Source organism: Meleagris gallopavo, chromosome 14 (assembly GCF_905368555.1).
Source record: "Meleagris gallopavo chromosome 14, MGAL_WU_HG_1.1, whole genome shotgun sequence".
NCBI classification, from domain to species: Eukaryota; Metazoa; Chordata; class Aves; order Galliformes; family Phasianidae; genus Meleagris; species Meleagris gallopavo.
Window position 1 is genome coordinate 2,073,365 of NC_139417.1, and position 23,981 is coordinate 2,097,345.

The 23,981-nt window shown below is 45.4% G+C and overlaps 1 protein-coding gene across 2 annotated transcripts in view; it reads right to left on the reverse strand.

Moving 5' to 3' along the window:
* Position 1: 1 nt before the first annotated feature.
* CDHR4 (cadherin related family member 4) overlaps positions 2–23,981 on the reverse strand; it is a 32,853-nt gene continuing 8,873 nt past the window's right edge. For both annotated transcript variants that reach the window (XM_085235832.1, XM_085235831.1), the window contains exons 17-18: positions 22,395–22,494; positions 2–33 (exon numbers count right to left, since the gene is read on the reverse strand). In XM_085235832.1, the coding sequence (XP_085091958.1) occupies positions 22,431–22,494 (64 nt within the window). In that variant the 3' untranslated portion in view covers positions 2–33; positions 22,395–22,430. The remainder of the gene's footprint in view (positions 34–22,394; positions 22,495–23,981) is intronic.

The following is a 23,981-nucleotide window of genomic DNA, read 5'->3' on the forward strand; positions in this document are numbered from 1 at the left end:
TTTCCCCCTCTCTATCTGCTTCCTTATGATGATCTGGAAAGGCAAACGAGATTCCCGTGAACGGAGAGCCACTCGTACTCGTGCTCATCTCCTAGGAGAAGTTTTTGCTATTTCTCTATATCTGCAAGTGTCCCTCTCACTCCCCATTTACTTCCCACTTGTTCCAGCACGCTCCTCACCACCTCTTTAATCATGTAGGGAAACACGTGCTAATTTGGAGTCTGTCTCTTCCACAGATTCTCCAGTAGGGTTGACAGGAGACAGGGAAAGGAGGAGATCTGACTATTCTGAGGCTCCCCATCTTTAAAAAATGCCACTGCCTTCCTTCAGCTCACTTCAGAGAGGCACCGTGGTAACGGAGCACAAACGGTGAGCTCCAGCACAAGTAAAAGCGATCTCACACCCACCCAGCAGGGACAGAACCACACAGCCAGAACAACTCCTTTAAGAATCAGAATCCCATTCCTTCTGCCTCTGCACTTTTCACATCTAGGCAACTAAGCAGCTTCTGTTCATCTCCTGCCCTAACACCATTTCCTCCTTTTCTTTTTCACTTCTCTCCAAGCTACGACATGGAAGATTTTCAGAATACAAGTGCCATAGCCATTCTGCTGCTGCATCTAAGTGGCTTCCTCTTGGACCCTCTCCTTTAATACCCAAAGCCCTTCGGAGCAGCTGGTTCCTCATGCTTTTATATAGCCAACTCACACAATAAGCTCGGGCTTTCTAAAGGTAGGCAAGAGGGACTGCTAAATCCAAATGAGATTTAAAGTCCTTTGGAGAAGACAGATGCTCTTTAAACGTTTGCAGACTGCCTGGCACAGCCACGGGATGATGAAAAAGCAAAGCTGCCTGAGTTAGCTCCAGATGCTTTGCCCTTTCTAGCTTAGACTGTAGCTGTTCCTGGGGCTGCTGGAGAAACACCACAGCATCTCCCCACAACAAAGAACTACCTGAAGTCACTGGCACAAGAGCCCCATGGCAGCAACAATTTCTGAAATTATCATGTCGGAACAGCCACATGCAGGGGCAACAGTGAAAGCCTGAGGGATCTCAGAGGGCTGAACACAGCTCAGGTTATCCCTCCTCTGGCCACGGGATGTCTCTGCATCTACACACCAACACGGCACTGGGCCACGTTCCAGGGGGAAAGCAGCTCCTCTGGCTCTTCCCTTGCTTTCCAGTTCAGCAGCATAGGAGACGCAGCTCCAGAGATTATGAAACTGGGGTGATACTTTACAACGTGTTTAACACAACCCAAAAGGTTCCAGCAACAGAATGATGCTTCCCTCTCCTGTCTGCACATTCCCTCGCACTGGATTTGGGGACAGTAAGAGTGTGCACGTACATTTCGGTTGAATCATCCCACTGATCCAATGGAAAACATTTCCTTTTGTGGTGGCTACGTGACCACACTGTCCTCACACAACTACATCCAGCGCAAAGGGATGTGAACAGTCAGCTTGCTGGTGTAGAGAGGGGAAAAACATCATATTTGGATCAAAAGATAGGATTTAAGTCTCTAAACTCATGCAGAGCCCGAGACATACCACAAAGACTAAAACAGGCTGTGCATTTCTCTCCTCCCTCTCATTTGCTTTATCAAAAAGGCAGAGTTCTAGCAGCAGAGGCTTGCCTATATACTTCTTAGCTTGGTTTGACAGTAGCTAATATCCAACAAGCAGCAGGGTGACAGCACCTACAACACACACAGCACTGCACAGCTGAGCACTTCACAGACTTAGCTCCCCTCGTGCCTACGCAGCTCCCCCTTAAATTTGGTTTCCTTTATTTTTACAATGACCAAAGTGGAGTTTTCCATTATTCCAAACACAGGGAACAACTTCACACCTTCCTATAGTTTAAACTTCGTGGGACATGGGAGCTAAGAGAGTCCTCCACATCCAGAGACACACGTACCAGTCCCAGTTCTGGTACCAGTCCCAGTTCCACTGCAAGTTGATTGCAACGTGTCTCAGGGTCTCCATTCCACCAGCAACAGAATGGAGCACTAATGTCCCTGTGTGAGAGAATGGAAACTATCTAGGTATGCTCATTAGCTTCAGACACCTTCATTAACTTCAGACAGATATCACAGATACCCAGGCAGACACGCACACCAGCAGGCTGTTTTCAGATTCACCTCGGGGCAGATTTTAGCCATCAGAACAAGAGAGGGGACGCCTGGCCTACTTTAAGAGGGCTGCTGAAAGATAAGCAACACCTAAGAACATGCCATCTGAGTCACTCAGAGGACAGCAGCATACCATGCCATGGGGTCATGTACAAGTAAATGTGAGAAAAATCCTTTGTCCCCAGTAGCAATTAACAAAAGATGAAGCTAACTACAGGGCTTGAGAAACCAACATGTTACATCTGGGAGTGGGAACCGAGTGACATTCAGACCAACTCAAAGCAAAGAATTATTACTAAACATGGACACTATCCACAAATAGAGACAGAAGAATCCCAGCAGTTTCAAACAACTATAAAGCAAAAAAAAAAAAAAAAAACCCTATTTGAAGGCCGAAATATTACTCATTCTTCCTCCGTTAAACAAAGGCATTGGTTCAACTATTTTAGCTGGCTTAAGAAATTCAGAGTCCTTCCAGTTGGACTGAAAATTAGCCTATAATCCCCACAACAGCTTCAGGGAGATGAGGTCACCCAAGCACATCCTTCGGCGGTGCCCAACACCGCAAGCAGAGATCAGACAGCAGCAGAACACAGAGGGCAGTTTAGCATCCCCCTTCCAAAGACAGCCAGCGAGACAGATCGTCCACCAAGTCACACTTGTGAAGGGTGAGGGTGAGCAGAGTTACTGCTAAGTGCACAAGGACATAGCACATCTGATGTTCATTATCCCAGCCACTAAAAATATCCTGCAGTGGAAAAGGACTGCCTCCACAATATTTAAATCTAACGGCACGCTCTGAACTTAAGCTACGTACCTCACCTTTCCAACTCTTGGTCCTTAGTAGCACAGACACCAAGAACAATAAGCTCTGTCTTCCTGTAGTGGCACAAAATCTTTCCAAAGAAAAAGACACACAAGGTAACCCTGAGCTCCACAGTCATGATGCGGAGTGAAGCCCACTGCCCTTACCGATGCTGCCCTTCAGAAAGGTACGTGCCACCCCACAGTAACAAACTGGTTATGTGCTCCGAGATCCAACCAGAGGATGTCACAGACCCCCAGCTGAAGTTAATGTCTTATCAGACCTCCCCCAGAGCCAAGGAGATGGCCAGCACTAACTGAGGGGAACTGGGGTGGGAGAACATCAGGCGTACTCACACACACACACACGTGTACAGAAGAACAGATGGCAGGAAGGACAACTCTGTTCAGTCACAGTTTCACGCAACTTCAAGCTCTGGGGTGAGACGTCAGGTCTTGCAAAAATACACTGAAGACGTTCCATAGCTAAGGCACAACACTGTATGAACACCCTCAGCTCTTCAGTGCAGTTTAAAAATCCCTCCATTTGTAGCTCTGCGCTCACTAGAAGACAGCACACACTTCCCAGAGCAGCATCTGCATCCTACTGTACACCCAGCCTTGCACCAGCACAAGAACTCACGCAGCTGCATGACTAACGGCATCAAGACAAACTCCTCTGCTGCACTGGTTCAACTCAGATCAGGCTCCCAGTGCCATTCACTGTGCAAACCACACAAGCATCTGCGCAGACGCAAGGATGGAGGCAGCAGGACAACACAAACGCCTGCTCCTGCAAGGTCAGCTGCTCAAACACAACAACCCAAGGCTGGCAGGGCAGGAAGTGGGAACAGCGGGGATGCTTCTCTGATGGTTAACTTAAGGTGACAGAGAAATGAGCCCCGTGTCACCAGGCACTTGAGAGGTGGTGGCACTGAGCTTCACTACGACGAGCGCGAGGACTGCTGGGATCACACCATGACACTCCTGATTCCAATCCTTCCAAGCTGCCCTGGATGGGAACACTGGCAACGCTTTATGATTCACTAGTAAAGCTGAACTCTACCAAAATAAAATGAAGAACAAACACTTCAAATTGTGATGCACACAGCAAGAAAGCTGACTGCCTTAAGCAGCGCTGACTCATGCCTTCACCGTGAGCAGCCTGCATGGCTGCCTTCCCACAAAGCCCCACTGTGGCTCCCAGCGCTGCAGCCTGCCTGCAGGATCTGCACAGCCAAAGAACAAGGCAGATGGCCACACAGGATCCTGGCTTGGGCCACAGGCGAGGATAAACACTGACCTCAAGGTCATGATGACAGAAGTTGGACTTTCCCTTAATATCCCCAGCGCAAGCAGCTCCAAAGCACAAAACTAAAGCAACATTAACACATCAGGAATGAGGATAAGAGCATCTGGCCAGAGGGTGCCTGGTGGCTGCGAGCTAAAGGTAGCCTGGCTAGCAAAGAGCAGATGCAGTTAGCATCCATGTCTTTTCTTGAGATGCCAGAATGAGTGACTCGACTTCTATAAATGAAAACTGAGCCTAAAATGGAACAATATCCCACATGCTTTGATTTGAGATCAACTTCCTAGCATTGAACCATGAGCTTGAGGCACATCAGCAGAAAACCTCAAGGACCTCTGCAGCCAGGCACATCCCTCCTGCAGAAACACAACCTGCACAAACATTCAGGACGTAACCAGAAATGCTCACATTCAGCCAGTAGGTACCTTGGAAGCTACGAGCCCTCCTAGCCTGCTTAAGTATGCAGCTCTGAATCCTGAGCCTCCCTCTGCACCTTGTCCAGCGCCCCAGCTATCTGGACACGCTCCCTCACCAAGATGGCTCTACAGATCAAGACCAGAGGGGAGAACTCTATCCTGAAAAATCATAAACAGATATTTTAGAGAAACCTGCTTGCAGAAAGGCAGCTGAGAATGATGATGGGGATGCAGCAAAGGATACTCTGCTGCCAGAGTGAGGACAGGAACCACACTCAGGTGTGGATGGCCCTATACCCCCTATGCCATGAGCTAACCAAAAGCACGCCAACCAAAATTTTCCCATCTCAACAGCAGGGAAAAGCACTCGCTGCTGAAGTGTGCAAAAGGAAAGAGCTTCCTCAGCTTTAAGACACAGCTTGGCTGAACTTACAGAAAGGGCCGCACATAGAATACAGTTAAGCTTGTAGTGTGAATCCTTAAGAGTACCCTGTGTTGTTATCTTCCAGAGATCTGAAAGACAACAATCCGCATCCTACTTAGATCCCAGTCATCACAGAGCTCTCGCACTTCTGCCTGTAGCCTATGAGACCAAAACTTTTCTGCTCTCTTCCTTACAAAGTAGAAGCCAAGCATTTTCAGTTCCTCCCGAAGCAAAAAAGGTTGAGTTATGCAGTCTTAACTAAGGCTGGAATGCTCAAACAACCAACAGAACTGCTACCTAGAGGTGGGATTAAAGAAGGCTGTTTCCCTAGAGCAACTGCAAAGGCATTCTGCTGTCACCTATGCATAAAGCACAGAGTGCATTCAGGGGATGATGAGGTACTTGAATCCCATGCCAGACCCAAGGCCAAGAGAATTCTTGCTTTCTCCCAAGGGTACATTATAGTGAAACTTACTTTATTTTACTTTTTTAAATGACAAACCCTAGCACACAGCAAGGCACTAGGAAACATCTGTGACTGTTTGCAACGTATGAAGCAGGTGCTGTGCAACACTTTGTGAACATCTGTTATGCAGCTGTCTGCCAGCAAGGGTAACCCAAGTCAGCAGCTCAGGCAGCCTCTTCCAGCTTGCATTCCTGTTCAGCTGGATGCTGGAAAAGGTGGCAGCACTGCAATAACATCAGGCTAGGGACAAAGAGGACAGCACATAACAGGTATGATACGCAGCGATTTAATTCCCCTGCTGCTCTCCTCTCCAGGTTTCTCCTCTCCCACTGCAGAAACACAGCACATTGGCAGGAGGACACAGGCTGCCTGGGGACCTGCCAGCCCCTGCCACAGCCATCAGTGCCAGGGGTGGCTGCAGAAGGCCCAGCTCAGGCTGGGTTATCTCCCTCACCCTCTCTAGGGAGGCGCAGGAGCTGAGCTGCTGAATCCTGCTGCACCTCCCTGAAAACATACCCTGCCCCTATGTAAAAGGGCACCTTCCTGCTCCATCCTGAGACACTGGCTTCAGCCCAAGCCTGAGTTTCCATAGCAGCAGGACCAGAGCAAGTACGTACATTAACAAAAGGTTGCTTTATCAGTACCAGCCCAGGTTTTTTTCCAAGATTGTGCCTAGGAAAGCAGGGATGTCCAATTCCAGTTTTGTATTTTATGGGTGAGATGAGAATACAGCAAACACTTCCCAGAGAAGAACTTACTGATCAGTGCTTGCAAGGTCAGTCAGCTTTCTGTGCATTAATTCCTGGCTTCTATTCACCTCAGTTGCAAAAGGGAAAAGTCTTCACTGAATATAGATCCCTTTTAAAGTGTTCCAATGCAAACGCTGCTGTTCAGCACAGCCCCAGCAGCCAGGAAGGGATTTATTTTCAACTATCACAAACCATAAGGAATCAGCCCTATCCATCAAGAAAAAACAACACTGCTAGAATTCTCACTAGTGAAGGCCTCAGCAGTAAACTTAGCAGCAGGGCAATCAGCAGAAAACCACAGTCCCTGCATTCAAAGGTGGGGGGGAAGGAAACAATAATCATACCAAACCCAGTGAAGAGGCTTGACCCTAACTTGGAAAGAATTTGCACCTTAACTTACAGTCTGAATATGCAGAGGAGGCAGTTTCACGTCCTGCCTCAAAGACCTCTGATTGTTTACCAACTCTTTGAAAGGGTAGATAACAGCAGGACAAGGGGAAATGGTTTTAAGTTGAGGGAGGGGAGATAGAGGTTGGATGTCAGGGGGAAGTTCTTTACTATGAGAGCGGTGAGGTGCTGGAACAGCTGCCCAGAGAGGCTGTGGATGCCCCGTCCATCCCTGGAGGTGTTCAAGGCCAGGTTGGATGGGGCCCTGGGCAGCCTGGGCTGCTATGAAATGTGGTGCCCTGCATGTGGCAGGGGGTTGGAGATTCGTGATCCTCGAGGTCCCTTCCAACCCTGGCCATTCTGTGATTCTGTGATCTCATGTTTAATGCTTTCGTTAATGCTGACAGCAAAGCATTCAAGCTCTTCAGATTCAGATCATGGCTTCCTCCCCCAGGAGTAAAGCTTAAATAAGGCAGGCACATCCCTAAGGAATTCCTGAAGGGCTAAAGGATCCTCCAGGTAACTCTACCCAGATGCCTCCCAGAGCAGGAAGACAATGAAACAGCTGTGTTCCTGAATGTCAAACTCAAAGTGCTTTCATGTCATGGACCAAATGCCACAGCTCCCACAGCATCAGAAGGCGAGGCACGAGCAGGTAGAGCCCCACGCTGTTCTGCTGATACAAAGGCAGTGAATGAGTCAGCACTGGTGGTGCTTGTGCTCAGCAAGAGGAACAGCAAAGCACTGTTCAGCACAGCAAAGCACTGCTGGCAGAGAAAGGGAAGGCGTGATGTAATGGCAATGTGCACATCTGCTAAGGATGGGCAGCACTGGGAAGAACTGCTCTGTGCCAGAGGGGCTGCCTAACCCAACAGCACCCACAGAACTCAAGCGAGTTTCAAGTCTCAGGTTTGTGTCACAGCTAGGGGAAAGGGGAAAGCTGGCTCCCTGTAAGACAACTCTTACCTCACCTTCTCTGGGTTAACAACGCCCAGAAGCTTGGGAGCCAGAGCTCCCACTCACACCTCCGCACAGCCTCGACAAGTAGGAACAACTGTGCCCCTTCAGGCTGTAATGAGGCTACAGAGAGAATGGGACTGAAGCCTCCCAGCTTGCACAACATGAGGAAACTTCCAGCAAAGGCACCAAAATTCAGAGAAGCATAGCAACAAAATCAGTTCTCAAACTTAAGAGAGTGGTGAACGGGAACTGGAAATAATGTTGATGTAATACCTCCTACCTGCCCCACACAGAAAGCAAAGCACAGAGGTTAAAGTGAGGATTCTGCAAGAGGAAAAACAGTCACAGCCCTCCTGACTGAGGAGCATACACCCGCTTCCAGGCCAGAAGTGAACTGTCAAAGCAGGAGCAGGGAGGATACGGCTCTCAGCCCTCTTCCATCTCATAAGGAACCCCTAGAAGATTAGGAGGAAGGGGGGGGAGAAGGAAGAAAAGGAGAAATCGAGAGCTACCCAGTAAAATAAAATGTATCCAAAATAAAAATCAGACAAGATTCATATGCACTTACTTCGTAAAAATAGTTTTTGTTTTTAAAGTATGTAAAAAGGAGAATATACGAAATAGGAATTAAGGGAGAAAACCTGGGTGAGCAGCCAGATCTCCAGATCTCAAATGGCAGAGCCTGAAAACATGCATTAAAGGCTTGATCTGCACCAGAAAAAGGTGTGTGCTGATACTCGACTCATCCACCACCTTCTCCCTAATTTGGTAAAAACAGGGCACATTTTGGGGTGGAGACAGCTGCTTGTTTTGGTTGCTCTTTACAGCGATCCTCTGCAACAAATCAAACTCAGTCCAAATGCCTGGCTTCAAACAAAAAAGTAAGTTCAGACTTCTTCCAGCACTAACTGTGCCAAATCAGTTTCTAATCCCTCTTTCAGTTATTTCTTCAGAGCACAGCTACAGCTGCACCAGCATGAGCAGCACCCTCCCACTCAGCCATGCCGTGCCGGTACAACTGCTTGCAGGGAAACAAATGAGGGAGTTGATTGAAGTTAAAAATAAACCAGCATTTTGTTTTGGTTTTAAGGATTACTTTTCAACTCGGGTCAGATCCCCAATCTATTGGGCAGCTGTACAAACAGTTGTATCAGCACAAGGTGCCAGAACTGCTGATAGTTATCCTCACGCCTGAAGCCGACGTTTACATTCCCAGCTCACCTCTGTTTCAGGACTGCTGCAGAACAGGATTACTTGCAAAACTGAACACGTAGGGTATTTTAGTGCTGCATGGATGGTCTATTTAATGAGACAAAATGAGGTCACACTGATGAGCATCCAACAAGTATGGCATGGCTACTGACTTCCCTTGAGCTGCTGCTTGTCCTAAGTTATATGTCATTCTGCATGCTGAAATATAAAAAGATGACTAACAAAGTCACCGAGGCAAATGAACAGCTTTGGGCCAACTTCTGTAACAGAACTCTCCCAGAAATTGCGTAACTATCATCTATCTTGGTGATCTTCATTCAAAACAAAAACACCCCAGAACCAAGCCTACGTGACGTGCAGATTCACACCTCTGTGAAGACTGTGATGCTCAAGGAGCAGAGAGGCTGTCTGCAGCATTTGTGACTTTATAATTGCAGCTGTGTTGGCTTCTTTTGTATTTCCACATTAAAACCAAAGATAGAAAACCAAAACAAGCACCAAGCAACAATGAAACACAAGCATGTTTTAGAAATGACCGTGAGAGAAACACTGATGGTTCATTTCCCAAATTACCAGCCCAAATACTGGTGATTGAAACAAAACCAAGTGAAAATGCTTCCTATTTGATGACTGCTTAGCAACCTGCTGGGAAGGTCGTGGCTCCCTGCTTTCAGCTGGTGGCAGGTACCCACACCAGGAGTGTGCTGTTGTGTAAGGCCTTCTCATTGAAAACAAGGCACCAAAGACTGAATGACTATTAAGACCTGACTTCAGGAACAGGGCACTAGGCGTGTCAATGAAACAGCTGCAGGAAACTCACCTTTCAACAGCTTCTGTTGTTTGCTCTAGAAGAGCAGAATCAGTCTCTAGTGGAAGGTGTCAAACCAATCCATGAGGACACAAAATTAACAAAACCGGTAGTTGGCAAATGCTACATTTTGTTCCTTAGCATGCATCTGAGGGTGTAGCTTCACAACAGCTTAAGTAAATCCAGGTCAGCACTCTTCAACCCTGTTCTCACTTCTGAGTCAGCACCGGCATTCACCTGCTCCTGCTCAGAAACTACCCTGGCAAGAAAGTTCAGCCGAGGAAGAAAACTGTTTTTGCCAATTGTTTTGCTTCCTGCACTGGTTTAGTGCCAGTGCCATTGAAAGGAAAGGAAAGAACCATCCAGCATAGGAAGGACATAAAGGAGAAGCAGAGCCAACTGAATTCACTGCAACCACGTGTGCAGTGAAGTCCCACCATGACTTTAAAGACACGCTGCTGCTGCCAATAGAAACATCATTCAGCACTTTCAGCTCTCTGCTGTCATTTCTTTTATATCTGCACCAGCACTCTTGCAGACAGGTCCTGAAGATCTGTAAACCAAGTGATTCAACAGACATACTAGTGACAAAAGGAGCAAACAAGAAGCTGGGAGGGAAGGGAAGAAAGGCTAACGCTCAGTTTCAAGCAGCTGTCAAGTTCTGCTCTTACTCACCACGGACAGAAATTCACAGCAGGACTACGTAACATTTATATAAAAGCAAACTTTACGTCAGAAAGATTTAAGTTGCATGTAAGAAATGCACAAAGTTTTAATTCTTCATGCTCTAAGTTCCCACAGCACATCACTGATGCTCCCAACATTCTACCTCCTCAAAAATAAATCCTATTTATTTGTTGCTAGCAATATTTTCAGAGCAAGAGGGCTACTAAAACATATATAAAGATGAGAGCAAGGAACAGCCACCTGTGATTAACTAGGGCATGACAAACAGCACCAGTGTGTACAAGGAACACTGGGGAGGAAGGCCAGGAAAAACAGCAACAACATTATACAAACAACATTGATTCCTGAACAACAAGGAATTCTTAGAAACTGCAGCCTGGGTTACATCATGCTCTCTTTACCTTGGTTCAACTCTTAGCAGAGTCACTTCAGAAAACCGACCGCTTCTGTGCGGCCATGGCTTCTGGAGGCAAGAGCTGATCCTTCTAAAGGCATTTCAGGTAGGACATCACTGCAACAGTTACTACAGCTCCAAAGCTACATGTATTGCTCATCAGCATTTGCTGTTCACTGCACCTCAAGGTCAGTGACATCACAGGACCCTCTCAGAAGAGCTCCACTCGTCCCAACGTAGGTTTCATGACCTTACCTACACCACTTCCACATGACCAACGCGTTTCAGTCAGCTCTTGGCACTGCTTGTAGCACCTGCCTCTGGCCAAAGCTCTGATCAAACAGGGGATTCCTGTAAGACCTGGTTTTACCTCAAAGGTACTGCAAATTCAGTTTCTGTATGTCACCTCGCTGCCACACAGAGCTCAGACACTCCAGGCTACCTCCGCACACCTCACTCCACCAAAACCAGGACTTACAGCTGTGGATCTTGTGCATAAGCACCATGTTCCCAACGCTGGACAGCTTTGCACAAGAAAGGTCTATTCAAAGAGAAAAACAGGACGTTCATAACTAAACATGAACCTCCCCAGCTCAGTAAATCACAAGAATATCATAAACCAGAATTAGGAAGTTTATCTTGAATTCTTGACCATTGACACTTCAATAACACTGCAAGTTTCTCTTTAAATACCAACTAATTAAAAGGTGAAGAAAACTCTGCGTTTAGACACCTTCATTTCCAACAACAAAACATACACGTGGCAAAATGAGACTGAGGTAAAGCTGCAGTGAAGCTGCATGCAGTTAAGCAGAAGCAGGAGGCTGCATTTAGATCAGAGTGCCTCATGAGCTGCTACCCTATTTACTACTATTTTGTGAGACTATGTAACACAGTCATATAAAACCACCCGCCCACAGGCACAGTCCTCTTCTTGCTGATGTCCCCTGCTTGTGCAAACTTGAGGAACCAGTAGGCTATACAGACGTCAAAGTCTCCTGCTGGACTCACCTACACCTATTTTCCAGAGCTGTTAGATGAAGCATGAAACACTGGGAGAAACTGATCACCAAGAGCTTTGCACAAGGACTGTTTCTCACCCTGCAAAAGGTGAGTTCTCAAAGCCTCTTTGATTCCTCTCCTCTTTTAAGAAGATTATGATTCCTATCCCTGGGGACCTCTGCTCAGCTACTGGCCCACTGCTATTACACATTAATACTGCGTCTCATCTCTTCATTCTTACCAGCAGGGAGACATTAGAAGAATTTAAGAGCACTGCTTAAAGATCAGGACTTTAAATGGAACCTCTAATGCAAGCAGGAAAAGCTACAAATGAGTGCCTGGTGGGGACCAGGCTGCAGGTCTGCTTAGTGCTTAAACACCAATTCAGCTCATCTGCACACGCAGACTGCAGACCTTCAAAGCAGATATCTTAATCAAGGAGCAATTAAAAGCTTCAGATGATTTTATGCAAAAAAATTAGGGCAAGACAAGTGAACCTGATTCAGAGCTGCCCACGGCTCACACACAGACTGCATCAAACCAAGGACAGCATCCCAACATGCAATAAGTTGAGGCATTGGGGCAGCAGCAACACTGCAAGAAACACACTGGTAGCCCAAATGCAAACCCAAAGGGTAGAATGAAGCAAAAATCAGTCCCATAAATCTTTGGTTTTCACTGATATCAGGAACAAACAATTTCAGGACAATTTTTGTCCCCTGTTATTCCAGGTTTGTTTTGCACCTTCCACCAAAGGACCATCTGGACATTTCTGAATGGAGCCTGTGAAGCAAGTCCTAGGCAACAGTAATTAGTGAATCATTTAATTTGCCATTTAACTGTGTGCAAACTTGAAGCACTCCATGCTGCAGTGCAGGTGAAGACTCGCAGCTTTCCCTTCACAATTTAATCCAAGTTAAAATGTATTATAAATACTGTAGTTACAAAGGCTGCAAGAAGAGTTTTCATGAAGGAAAACCCCAGCAGGGCAGAGCGTGCTGACTGCAAGGGTACAGCATCTCTGGGAACAGAGATTTAAAATGAGATTAGACACAAGGGATAATCCCAACAGCCCATTCTGACCTGGGACAAATGTTTAAAACGTGCTCTGTTATAAAAGCAGCCCGTAACCAACACAGCAGAAGAGCTTCTCAGATGCACCTCAAAGAGCACTCTGTGGTTCGGGCTGTTTTAGACTGAAAAAACACAGGCTAAGGGCAGAGTGAACTGTTTGAACCAGTAACTGTATGCAGAAGCTACAATGTTAACCATGGGAGCACAAAAGCCACAAGGAAACAAACCTCAAATAATTACTACAAAAGTTATAAATGTAGCAGAGCTCAAATCACACTCCTTAGGTAGCTTAAGTAGTTAAAAAAAAAAAAAATATCACTTGCTGCAGGTAATTGATTTCCATAGCAAGATCCACAACTGGGACAAAACAGAACTTCTAATGGCTATTTTTAATTCTGCAGTGACAAAAAAGCCTCCTACAAACGTTATGTAAGACCATTAACCTCTTTGTTCAGAACTGGCACCTTCATTCAGCACACGATCACATTCGATAGCACAATCTGAATTCTTAATGCCCAAATGCAGCACCAGCTGCAACAAGTCTATTGCTATTAACAGCAATAATGGAAAACAGTCCCAAAGCAAGCATCACACGCTGAGTTTATGAATTACAGTTCCTCAGACACAAGCAGATATGCCTACATGAAGAGAAATCAAAGTACACAGAAAATCTAGACTGATAAGCTATTGTGCTATATTATGGTGTGTCAAACCCAAAGAGGCTGTAACCAAAGATGAAGTTACTTCACATTTTGAGCCATTGCTTTTCTTCTTTACAACCTGGTCTCCCAATATTCCATACACACCCTCCATGCTTAAGCCAGCCATGACAAGCATGTCCAGAGAAGCTGTGTACTGTACAGAACTGTAGCTCACATACACACAGATGACCAAGTGAGAACAATACAAGGCAACGTTAAAGAAAATTCATGTCAACCTCTCCAAATACATCAAAGAAAGATAGATAAATCTATGATGATAAGCAGTGAGGCCGATGAATTTCAGCCAAGCAACCTTCTACATACTGCCATCCAGTTAACCTCATCACATTATGGCAAAAACACAACACTCAAGAGGAAGAGAGATTCCCCTCAGGAACTACTGTCCTTCTGTGCAGAAAAAGTTCTGTGAATTACTACTTCATCCTTCTCTGATTCCATTCACTCCTTGCAGCATTCCTCAGGGTGCTTACAGTTGTACTCCATTCATCCAGACTGCAATGTCCCAACCTGCATTCAAGAATACCGTGGGAGATGATGTCAAAACACTTGGTACAAGTTGAGCTAAGTGGCCTCTACTGCTCTTCCTCATCCACAAATACAGTTTATGTATCACAGAAGACAACCAGGTACCCCTTACCCATGGTAAACCCATACTGACTGTTCCTTCCTTCGCATGCCCAGGAAGGTGCTAAAAAGAACTGTCCCACGACTGCCCTGGGAGCAAAGCGAGGCTGACCTGTAGTTGTCTGGATGATTCTTTGGGTCTATTCTGAAGACCAGTCCAACATGTGCCATTGTTCAGTAACCAGAGTCCTCCTTGCACCACCATGACGTTCAAAGATGGCTACAACACGGTCAGCTCCACGTCCTTGGGTGCAGACCACCAGGTCCCACGGATGTACAAGGGTCAAGTTCTCTCAAGCAGTCCCACGGATGTACAAGGGTCAAGTTCTCTCAAGCAGTCCCCAACCCTGCTTCTATTTGCCTCTGGTTGTCATCCCCTCTTTGAAACTTACCTCTAAACACAGAGGCCCAGGAGACCTTACCACTGAAGACTGGGCAAAAACAACAACAAAAAAAACACTCATTAACACACTCAACAGAGTTCACTTTTCCTTCTTTAGTCCTTTACTGCTAATGGATAGAAGCTACCTCATATTATGAGGAACACTGTAATAAACACCGTCCTGAGAAAAAGTAGCTGCTTCCACAATTCAAAGACAGAAACGCAGACTAACATAGCTGAGTTTATTCTGTCTGCATTCCGGGTTGTCACAGAAACCACAGGTCTCTTTGCAGGATGTTAAACCAGCTCACTGGAGAGGTGCATGACCCCATTTTTAATGTATTTGGCAAAAAAAAAAAAAAAAAAAAAAAGTCTCTCTCCCACTGTTGGCAAGGCTGAGTGAATCTAGCACAGGGAAACCAAGTGTTCAAAGAGCAAGTGTAGATCCTCCCGAAAAAGAACTTCAGTTTCACAGAGAAGATTTTTCTGAGCTTTAAGTAGAAGGAATCTGGAATAAAGAACTCAGATTGTTACCCAGACAAGATGCCAAGATTGCTCTAGGTACAGAAAGAAAGACGCTTTCTGATGCCTCCATGGTCTTTACACGCACAGTATCTCAGCGTATCGGACGTGAAGCAGTGATGAGAGAGAACTCTAAGCTGCTCTAAAGCTGTTCTAAAGCTCCCCAAGAGAAAGGAGAACCAAAGAACGAACTGCTGGCAGCCCAGCTCTCTGCTGCAGGCTCCAGCACTGCGCAGGCACCTCACCATGCCATGCTCCCCTGCCAAAGCCTGCTCTGCCTGGAAGCATAGCATAAACAGAAGTACATTTATCAGACTCCAGTCTCCCCTGCCCCCTTCTGGGAACGAGGTGGATTTGAAACTTTTCAGTATCTATTTTCAATAACGAAAGTGTTTACGTGGGCAAACAACCAAAAGAAAACCAGAATGAGCTTTTGCCTCAAGCGGGATTCTCTTCAGTAAGAACATGGATATAATTAAAGCACATCACCTTCAGCAACAGAGACAAGCTCGGGCTGGGCTTTCTTTATCCACATGCTGAAGCCACTAACAAACTCGTGCCTGCCAGAAAGCAGTCTGACAATTTGCTGCTGCTCCACGGCTGTGACTAAGCCAGCTCACTGCTCAGGTCACAATGCAGATACGCAGTGCAGACTCCTTGTCCTTTACCCCACTACCTCCACCACTTTCCCAAAATGAAAGGCAAGATAGCAGCTACAACAAAACTTGCAAGATGTGCATTAACTACTCCTAAGCCTTCCCTACTAGCTCCGGAAATTACATTCTCTTAATCTGCTGAGCGAGACCTGACTTAAGCAAAAATCCCTTTGCAACAACTTGCCAACCTCGTGTATTTATCTCAAGATCTCAAATGCAAAAGACAAACAGAACTCATTAGGACTGGTGGAAAAAAAAAAAACACAACTTCTACCACCTGCCTCTTCCTCACACTGCTAGCAATGAAAACATGCTAGAGTTTATCTGTACGTTTTTGCATTTCATTGCATTATGAGTTTTTGTTTCCTCTATAGCACAGTACTGCTGCCCAGAAAACTGACCCAGATAACCAAGCACTTTTCCTTTGCCTCTGCTTTACCTGTAGGCTACTGAAGAGGAAGGACAAGCAAACACATGATCCCAGCATGACGAGGGGAAAGGACTTTCCAAAGCAGTAGAGCGGTTACAGTCAAGCCAACCAGTTCAGGATTTGTAAAGAGAAACGTTTCTCATTTTGAAGAGACAGACCCTGCAGCAGACATCAAGGACTCTATCCAGTGAGCACACTGAGAACAGCTATGTGTTCTTTGCTCTCCTTGCCCTCTGCAAATTGAGCTGCCGAGGAGCAGGCACAGGCTCCAGGACTCAGGAAGCAGCACGAAGGTTTTGTTTCCCAGGAATTAGGGCATCATCAAGATTTAAATCTATCAAGCCTGAGAGTTATGCATCAAAGCAAAACACCAGCATGCAATGAAGAATCATCACATGCAAGCTAATCTCCTCTTTAACGCCCTTCAGAATCCACATTTAATTTGGCTTGCTTCAAACTCACTGTAAAGCAACTTTACAATTACTGTGATACGCTGTGGCTGTGACACTGCTCTGATCCCTCTCCTCCTCAGATCTATACAATGCTCTTTTTCTGAGCTGTTTAAGAATTAATTTCAGAAATGAACATCATTAGATAAAGGAATTTCCAGCAACTGGCTTTCTTAAAGGAACTACAGGACTCTGACTTCAGGAAATCTGCAGCTATGCCCATCCAGGACACTCTTTGTAAAAATAAAGAGGGCAAACGTAAGATTCAAACAAGCAAACACAACAGTACTACTCCCCTCTTCTCACTTCTGTCCAGAAACAAACGTGCTTAGCCATGGTGTCAATCTTACCTCTGCCCCCTGCCCCCCTACACCACATCACAGGAATGTTCAGATCTGAGAAACTTCTGCCAAAACTAAAGAAGATATACAAGCAGCACGCTTGAGCAAAACCAGATGAATATTGTGACTTGAACGCACGGTCTGAATAAGCTCCACCTATCCCTCCAGGAAAAGAAAGGCAAGAACAGTAAGCAGTAACAGTAAGAACAGCCTCGTGCCATCTGCAATTTCACTACCCATGAGGGCTCTCATCTGACATATCCAGGCAGATACACCAACACATTTTTGCTGTCAGTTGAGCTCGAGTGTGAAAAGGCAGGGAGGTGACTAGCGTTGGAATCTTCTTTGTCTTACCATGAAGGCAAAGCTGAACACAACAGTTTGTTTCAGCTGGGCCTGTAAGCTTCCCTGCCTAGAAAAAGATAGCATTTTATTTGGCAGGCCCTTAATTGCATCATGGGGTCTTATCATACAGCCCAGCTGTTGTCTGAACACCAGGAAAACATTCAAAGCAAGGAGAAACACTGAAAGTCTTACACCTTCCCACTGCAGTTAACAGGTCAGAAGTGCCCAGCCGTCACCTGGATGAAGCAAGATGCTACAAAAGAGAAGCAGGGAGAGGTTACTGGTGTGGGTGCTTCGGCACCTTCAGCCAAACCACTCAGCACTAGCAGCCTTCAGCCAGCTGCCAAACAGCACGTCAAAAAGGAACAGCAGAACAGTCAAGCAAAATGTTGAAAAGACTGCAGTATGGAGATGATTTTATTTCTAGTAATCCTTTGCATTCCAGTTCAACTTAGTCTTACCTGATAGTTAACTTTCCAAGATTGCTGGAATTTTTTGCCCCAATCCATTAACTATTGAACAGAGATTGCTAATACCAACTAAAATTAGGGCACTGCTTTCACATGACAGCAGTGCTGCGTTTGGCCAAAGAATCAAATGCTTTAGAAACGCTCTAGCTACTTTCCTGCTCAAAATGGCAGAAACAGAAGAGAACCATCTAGAAGCACATCAGCTCCACGGGAAGATTTAAGAGCACAAAAGCAAGATTAACCAAACAAATTCACTTTGTTCTGGTAAACAGTCCTGTGCCAAAAGAAAAGGAGCAGCTGTTATCTAGCAGTTCCTCCTGCTAATGCAGTGTGGAGGCACTCACACGAAACCAAATCCAGGGGTTTGTTAAGCAGCAGAATAAGGTCAGAGAGGCAGAGGAGTGCAAAGCAGCCAAACGCACTGTGCTCCACACCCCAACACCAGTCAGTGCCCAGGACACGGCTTCACTTGTCACACGAGAAAGGGGAACTGCAGGTTGCTCTAATGTGCTGAGTGGATAGCCATTCTAAATAAACACAAGGTCTGCAGGGAGAGGTAAAGTCTTTTTGTGAGACCAACTGAGAGATGATTGCCACTGTGCCCCACTTCTCTCCCTTTGTTTTTTTTTTAATTGCTGATGAAAAAATGGATTAAACTGGAAAAAGATGTACGTTGGGGCTCTGTTCTTCTAACACTTATTTCCTTCAAAAGTAAGCCCTGGCAGCCCACGTGCTACGCTCAGCAATGAAGAAAGCCCTCACACCCCTGCTTCCCCTCTCAACACCCACAGCAACACAAGCTTCACTTCAAAAGCCTGGCTCTTCACTGTAACTGTATCTACACTAAGGGATTCCAGCAGCAGAGCTGCACCAGACAAGGATGAACCTGTTGATTAATGCAGCTGTCCCAATCTGTAGTAGAAATGACCTTATAGGCACGTCCACAGGGATTTAAAGCCACATAATCACATTGCAAACCCACGCCCCTTACTTGTTATCATTTAATTCTCCTAAGCAGATGCCCCTTAAGGGTCGCAGCAAGAAGAGTTGAGCTACAGCTTCTCAACTTGAGATCTGTTCATCCTAACGTTTCCCAGGTAGAAGTACTAAAAAGCCTGCACATTATCTTGTATGGTGATCCCACCTACAAAAAAATAGAAGAAAAGTCTGAGCAACTTTCTTGTTAGATTCAGCTCAATACTAGGGAAAAAAAAATCTGATTGTATTCTTACTGAATTCTTCTTGTCCTTGCTGAATGCAAGGAAACAGTGCCAATGAAATACAAGGATTAAAGTGCGATATTTCACTTTTCAAGTTAGGGCATAAAAATAAGGTAAAGATCTTGTCCCAGCAAACAATTGAGACAAAAGCCATGCATACAGATAGTACTTAATTTCAGTAAAGTACATATAAGATCTGAGGGTGCTTAAAGCTGAGACAGCAGATTTAATCTGACACTGGCTACAAGGTTAAAGAGACCTTCATACAAGGATACTCTCACTTTCCTACTGATGATTATAAAAATCCAATGTGGCAAAACATACAGGAAATACTCATGGTCAGGGAAGGGGTTTTGATATGGGCCTTCTGCTATCATCTGCAAGATGCTCAGTCACTCAGACTGAAAACCTTACAGCTGTCAGAGTACCTCTAGAGCTGTTTTGTGGTCTGCAGAGTGCTTTGGAAGGTAAGGGGCAATGAATGACCAGACAGCCCCAGCCACCTGTGTGACAGTGAAAGGCAATCTGAATTGAGGGTATTTTCTCAGAGGATACACAAGCTGGACAGCTAGCCACAGCTCCAAGCTCAGCGAGATGCTATGCATTCTGAAGGGCAAAAAACAAAACTTGGCATTTAAAACATCTGCAATACCACAGCACTGTCATCCTGTGGTGCTTTCTTCCCAGTGGTCCAGAGTAACAAGGGTGGTGCAGAAGGAAAAATATCCAAGGGTATAAAGGTGCTCTTGGATGCCAGAGCAACAATCACTGAACACAATTCCTTCTGTATTTTTAAGCTCTTCCTAAATAAAAGAGCTCTCTAATGCTTCAGATCTTCATTACTTCTCTCCTTACACCGTATGCTGAGACTGGACAGCAGGTATGTCAGAATACCCCAGCACAGCAGCCAGCTCAATTCTGAAGGCCTGGAACAAAAATTCTTTTTTTTCAGAATAAGTAAAGAATCAGGTAAACAAAGCCTACATTTAACTTCCCATTCACTGCAGCAGTTGGAAACAAGTTCTTACAGACACTCCCCAGGTCACAGATTTCCAATACTTTATCTAGACGTTAAGCTGCTCAGCAGAGCTCAAAGCTCTTTCCAGCAGGCTTTGCAGAATACCAGTTAGAACTGAGGCCACCATCTAAGTAACAGAATTCTGAAGCTGAAAAAGAAGTCATTTGTTAAAGCTGAGCTACTATCAGATCTATTAAAGCAAAATACCTGTACTTATACACGTAGGTCACCCCAAAAGTACCATCTCCTATTTATTTCCATGGCAACTACAACAGGAAAAAAGATTACACATGGAACCTGGTTGGGTTTGGGGGGGAAGGGCGGATGGGGGCATGATGATCTCTAGAGGTCCCTTCCAACCCCTGCAATTCTGTGACAGCTGTGATTAACTAACAGCACAGTAACAAAAATACACAGTCTAACTTAACTAGAAGAATAATTAACAGATTAGTTTTCTGCAGGAAAAACAGCAGTGCTGATACTACAGGAAACATCACTTTACACAGTGCCTGGAGAATAAAGAGTAAAAGCTGTTCCGATTTTGCAGGGCACAAGTGCTATTTATCAGACTGACTAAAGCAGTTAGTGGTTTTCTCAGTTCTATACAGGATGTTTGAAATGTGCCCGATAATGCTTATTGATTCAGATTTAGCTACAAGTTTTAGTAAGTGTATTCAGATCAGTGTTCATGGTAAGAACTGCAAAAAAAAAAAAAAAAAAGAAAAATTAGACTTCAATTATACAAAGCAGCTTTATACCCAAAGAAAATGTCACTTTTACAGCTTAAGAAAAAGCATCAGACTCAGACCAAACAGGAAACAAAGCAAAACATCCCAGTATTTTCAAAAGTAAGAATACTTGAAGACGGTCACATCTCATCTTGGCAAAACCCGCATATTCATGATTAGCCTGGCGTGGAGTTCACACACAAATCACAGTCTGGAAAAGTGAAATATTCCTTCTGTTAAGAAAGGAGCACCGGGAGGGCCTTCCAAAGCTCCAGGCCTTTGCTAGTTTTGCTTACAATCCACAACGCTACAAGACAAGGGAGCAGTTACATTTCATACTCTGCAATACCTTCAGTGTCTTCATCGTAGTTTGCTTTGGTTGTTTCTGCACTAAGACACAGGACCATGCAATCCCCCAGGCCTCGCTCCCAAATCCTTCCTGCTTTAAATAACTCACTGACATCTGCAGACACTGCTGTGCTGATTCTGGTGCTCGAAGCTGCTTATCCCCCGTCGTTAGCTGTAATGAGATCACAGCCGTCTCCCCACACACGCTCAAGCTGCTTAGACTGTACTGTCAAAGGATGGAGAACAAACAGCCCTTACCCTGCCTTAGTGCCCTCCTAGTATTGCTAAATTCACTTTGTGAAATGCTTGAAAACACTTTGTTACCACCAGCGGACAGCTAATCTCAATTCAAGTTGATGTGCTGCTTTTAAATGGACAGCTTTAAGAAGGGGAAATACAACTCACTATACAATACGAAGGGGAAAAGAGCAACGTCACAGCAGAACGTAAGAGCTACACAACAGCTAGTGTTTAAATAAGCACCAAATCTGCTGCAAGTCAGCAGTGACAGACACAGGAGCATCTCCAGCAGAGCCACCATAGCACTCCTCCCCCTCTCCCAAGAAGGCAGTTGTGGAGTTTGGCGTCCCTGGTTGCCACACGTTGCACTTCAAACCAGCAAACACCACAAGTTCCACAGCCCTGAGACCTCCTCACCAAAGTGATCTGTGCAACACAACCACTACCTAAAAACACGGCCTCCTGAGCTCAGTCAAGCCTGATGGTAAACAGATACTTATAACACAGGTAGTACTACTGAGTCATATCTTCGTTAATAAAGCATTGGTGGAAGACAGCAGGTATGCCAGAGCCTCTTCTGAATTCAGAAGAGCACAAAGTAGCCTCGCAGCCTGGAAGACTAACACATCAGCTATTGTGCTTCACCAAGCTAAACTCAAAACAGGAAGGAGAGGGTGGGAAAAACAAACAAACAAACAAACAAACAAAGACAAAAATCAAATCCTGAAATCAGTATTAAGGTAACACAGCTGCAATTCAGCCACCAAAATGGCCAGAGTTGCTAATGCATGACAGATTCAGCTTCCAAAACCTGGCAGCTTAGTTCTTATTATAAAGAATTGTCATTTAATTGATTACAAGTTAATAAATAGCCTTGCATTCCCATGTAGTGCTTTTACTGGAGATTCCTGTAGTTTCCTCTGAAAATAAGAGCATCCTTCTCAAAAACAGTATCTACACATACCATAAGGATAAAATTACAATATGAGAAGTAAAAAAGCAAGCAACTAATTTTAATTTGCATGATATTTAATGTGGCTGCATTTGTGCTCTGGACAAAACAGAAAAGTTACCTTAGAGATGTTACCCAAACTCTCTCTGTTGAACAGTCACCGGGATATGGAGCCAACCTCCTGCAACCAAGAGGGCGCGGGGTGCCAGAAGCAAGTCAGCCTGCAAAATGTTGTATGGAAAAGAGTTAACAAGGACTAACTCAGCCTTCGTTTAGATCTTCACCTGTTTCATCAAGCCAGAACGTTTGAGATCACACCCTCTGTCACGGCTGGGACCTGAATTCAAAGTGAGCTCCTTTCAGGACACAAATATTCTCACCTACTGGTCAGGGCTCTGACAGCTGCTCTTGATTAATTTATAGGGACCTCTGCCCCCCAAATGACTCCTCCAACCATCAGCTGATAGTTACCAACCAGCAGGTGAAGCAAAAGAGAGTGCACGTCTGTCCTTCATCTGGCCTGGTTCACAACACAGCATTCCAATGGATATTAATGAAGAAAAATTATGTCTTAAATGGTGGCAGCTGACCAGGAACTGCTGCAGCCCCTAATACCAGGGAGGAAACTTCTGGCAAAGAAGCGAGACAGCTGGTGGAGGAGATAACCTTTCTAACTACAAAAGCTAAATCAGACACAGCTTATCTGTCAGAGCTCTTAACCACACTTAGTAACATCCCATCAGGATAGGCAAATTACGTTGCAACTTTCTTTACTGCGTTTATCAGATTTGGTTGGCACCGATCTTCTATTAATACAATGATGGCAGTTACACCCATGCTGTCTTTAAACAGAACCAACTGCAGTCATGCTAACGGTACTGTGGGTATCGTGATACAGAGGCTCCCTCTGATAGAGAATCGTATTCCCTTATTCTGGAATAAGTGCTGGAAGTGCTCCGTTCCTGGAGGTGTTCAAGGCCAGGTTGGATGGACCCCTGGGCAGCTGGTCTAGTACAAGGTATGGAGGTTGGTGGCCCGGCGTGAGGCAGGGGGGTTGGAGCTTGATGACCTTTGGGGTCCCTTCCAACTCGAGCCAAGACAACGGGATAAAATCCTTCCTTGTAAGTGAAACTGACCATTTACTGACGAGGGTTATGCAAAATAACAGCTTAAAGAAGCATGCTTCTTTTACACAGTTATTGCCACTCAGAATACACATAGAAAATAACAAGGCAAACAACTCGCTCCCAGGTACCACCTGCACCTGAAAGGAACTACAGAGGAAGCACAAGCACCCCAACATGACAATTAGGAGAACTGCATCCATTAGAAAGTGCATCTACTCAAACAGCATGCTGGGAAAGCCAAAAATAACAGCTGCTGCCACAACAGAACAGCTAAAGCACTGTGCACAGGCAATGCCTGCAAAACAGAAACTAAGCAGCCATGCAGACACTTCCTCTTCCTCCCCCACCACCCTTATGACAGCAGCAACAAACCTGAGATTAAACACTTGCCAGCATCCTGCTCTGCATTCCTGTCACACCAGGAATACAAAAAGGAGACTGCCAGCTACTCCTCCCCGCATCTGAAGGGTTCCTTCACTGTACAACAAGTCATCTAAATAGTCAACATGATTCTTGCAAAGGTTTCTGTCGCATTTTCTTCGTTTCCTTCACTCCTTCCTCCAGCTCAACCATCCCAGTTC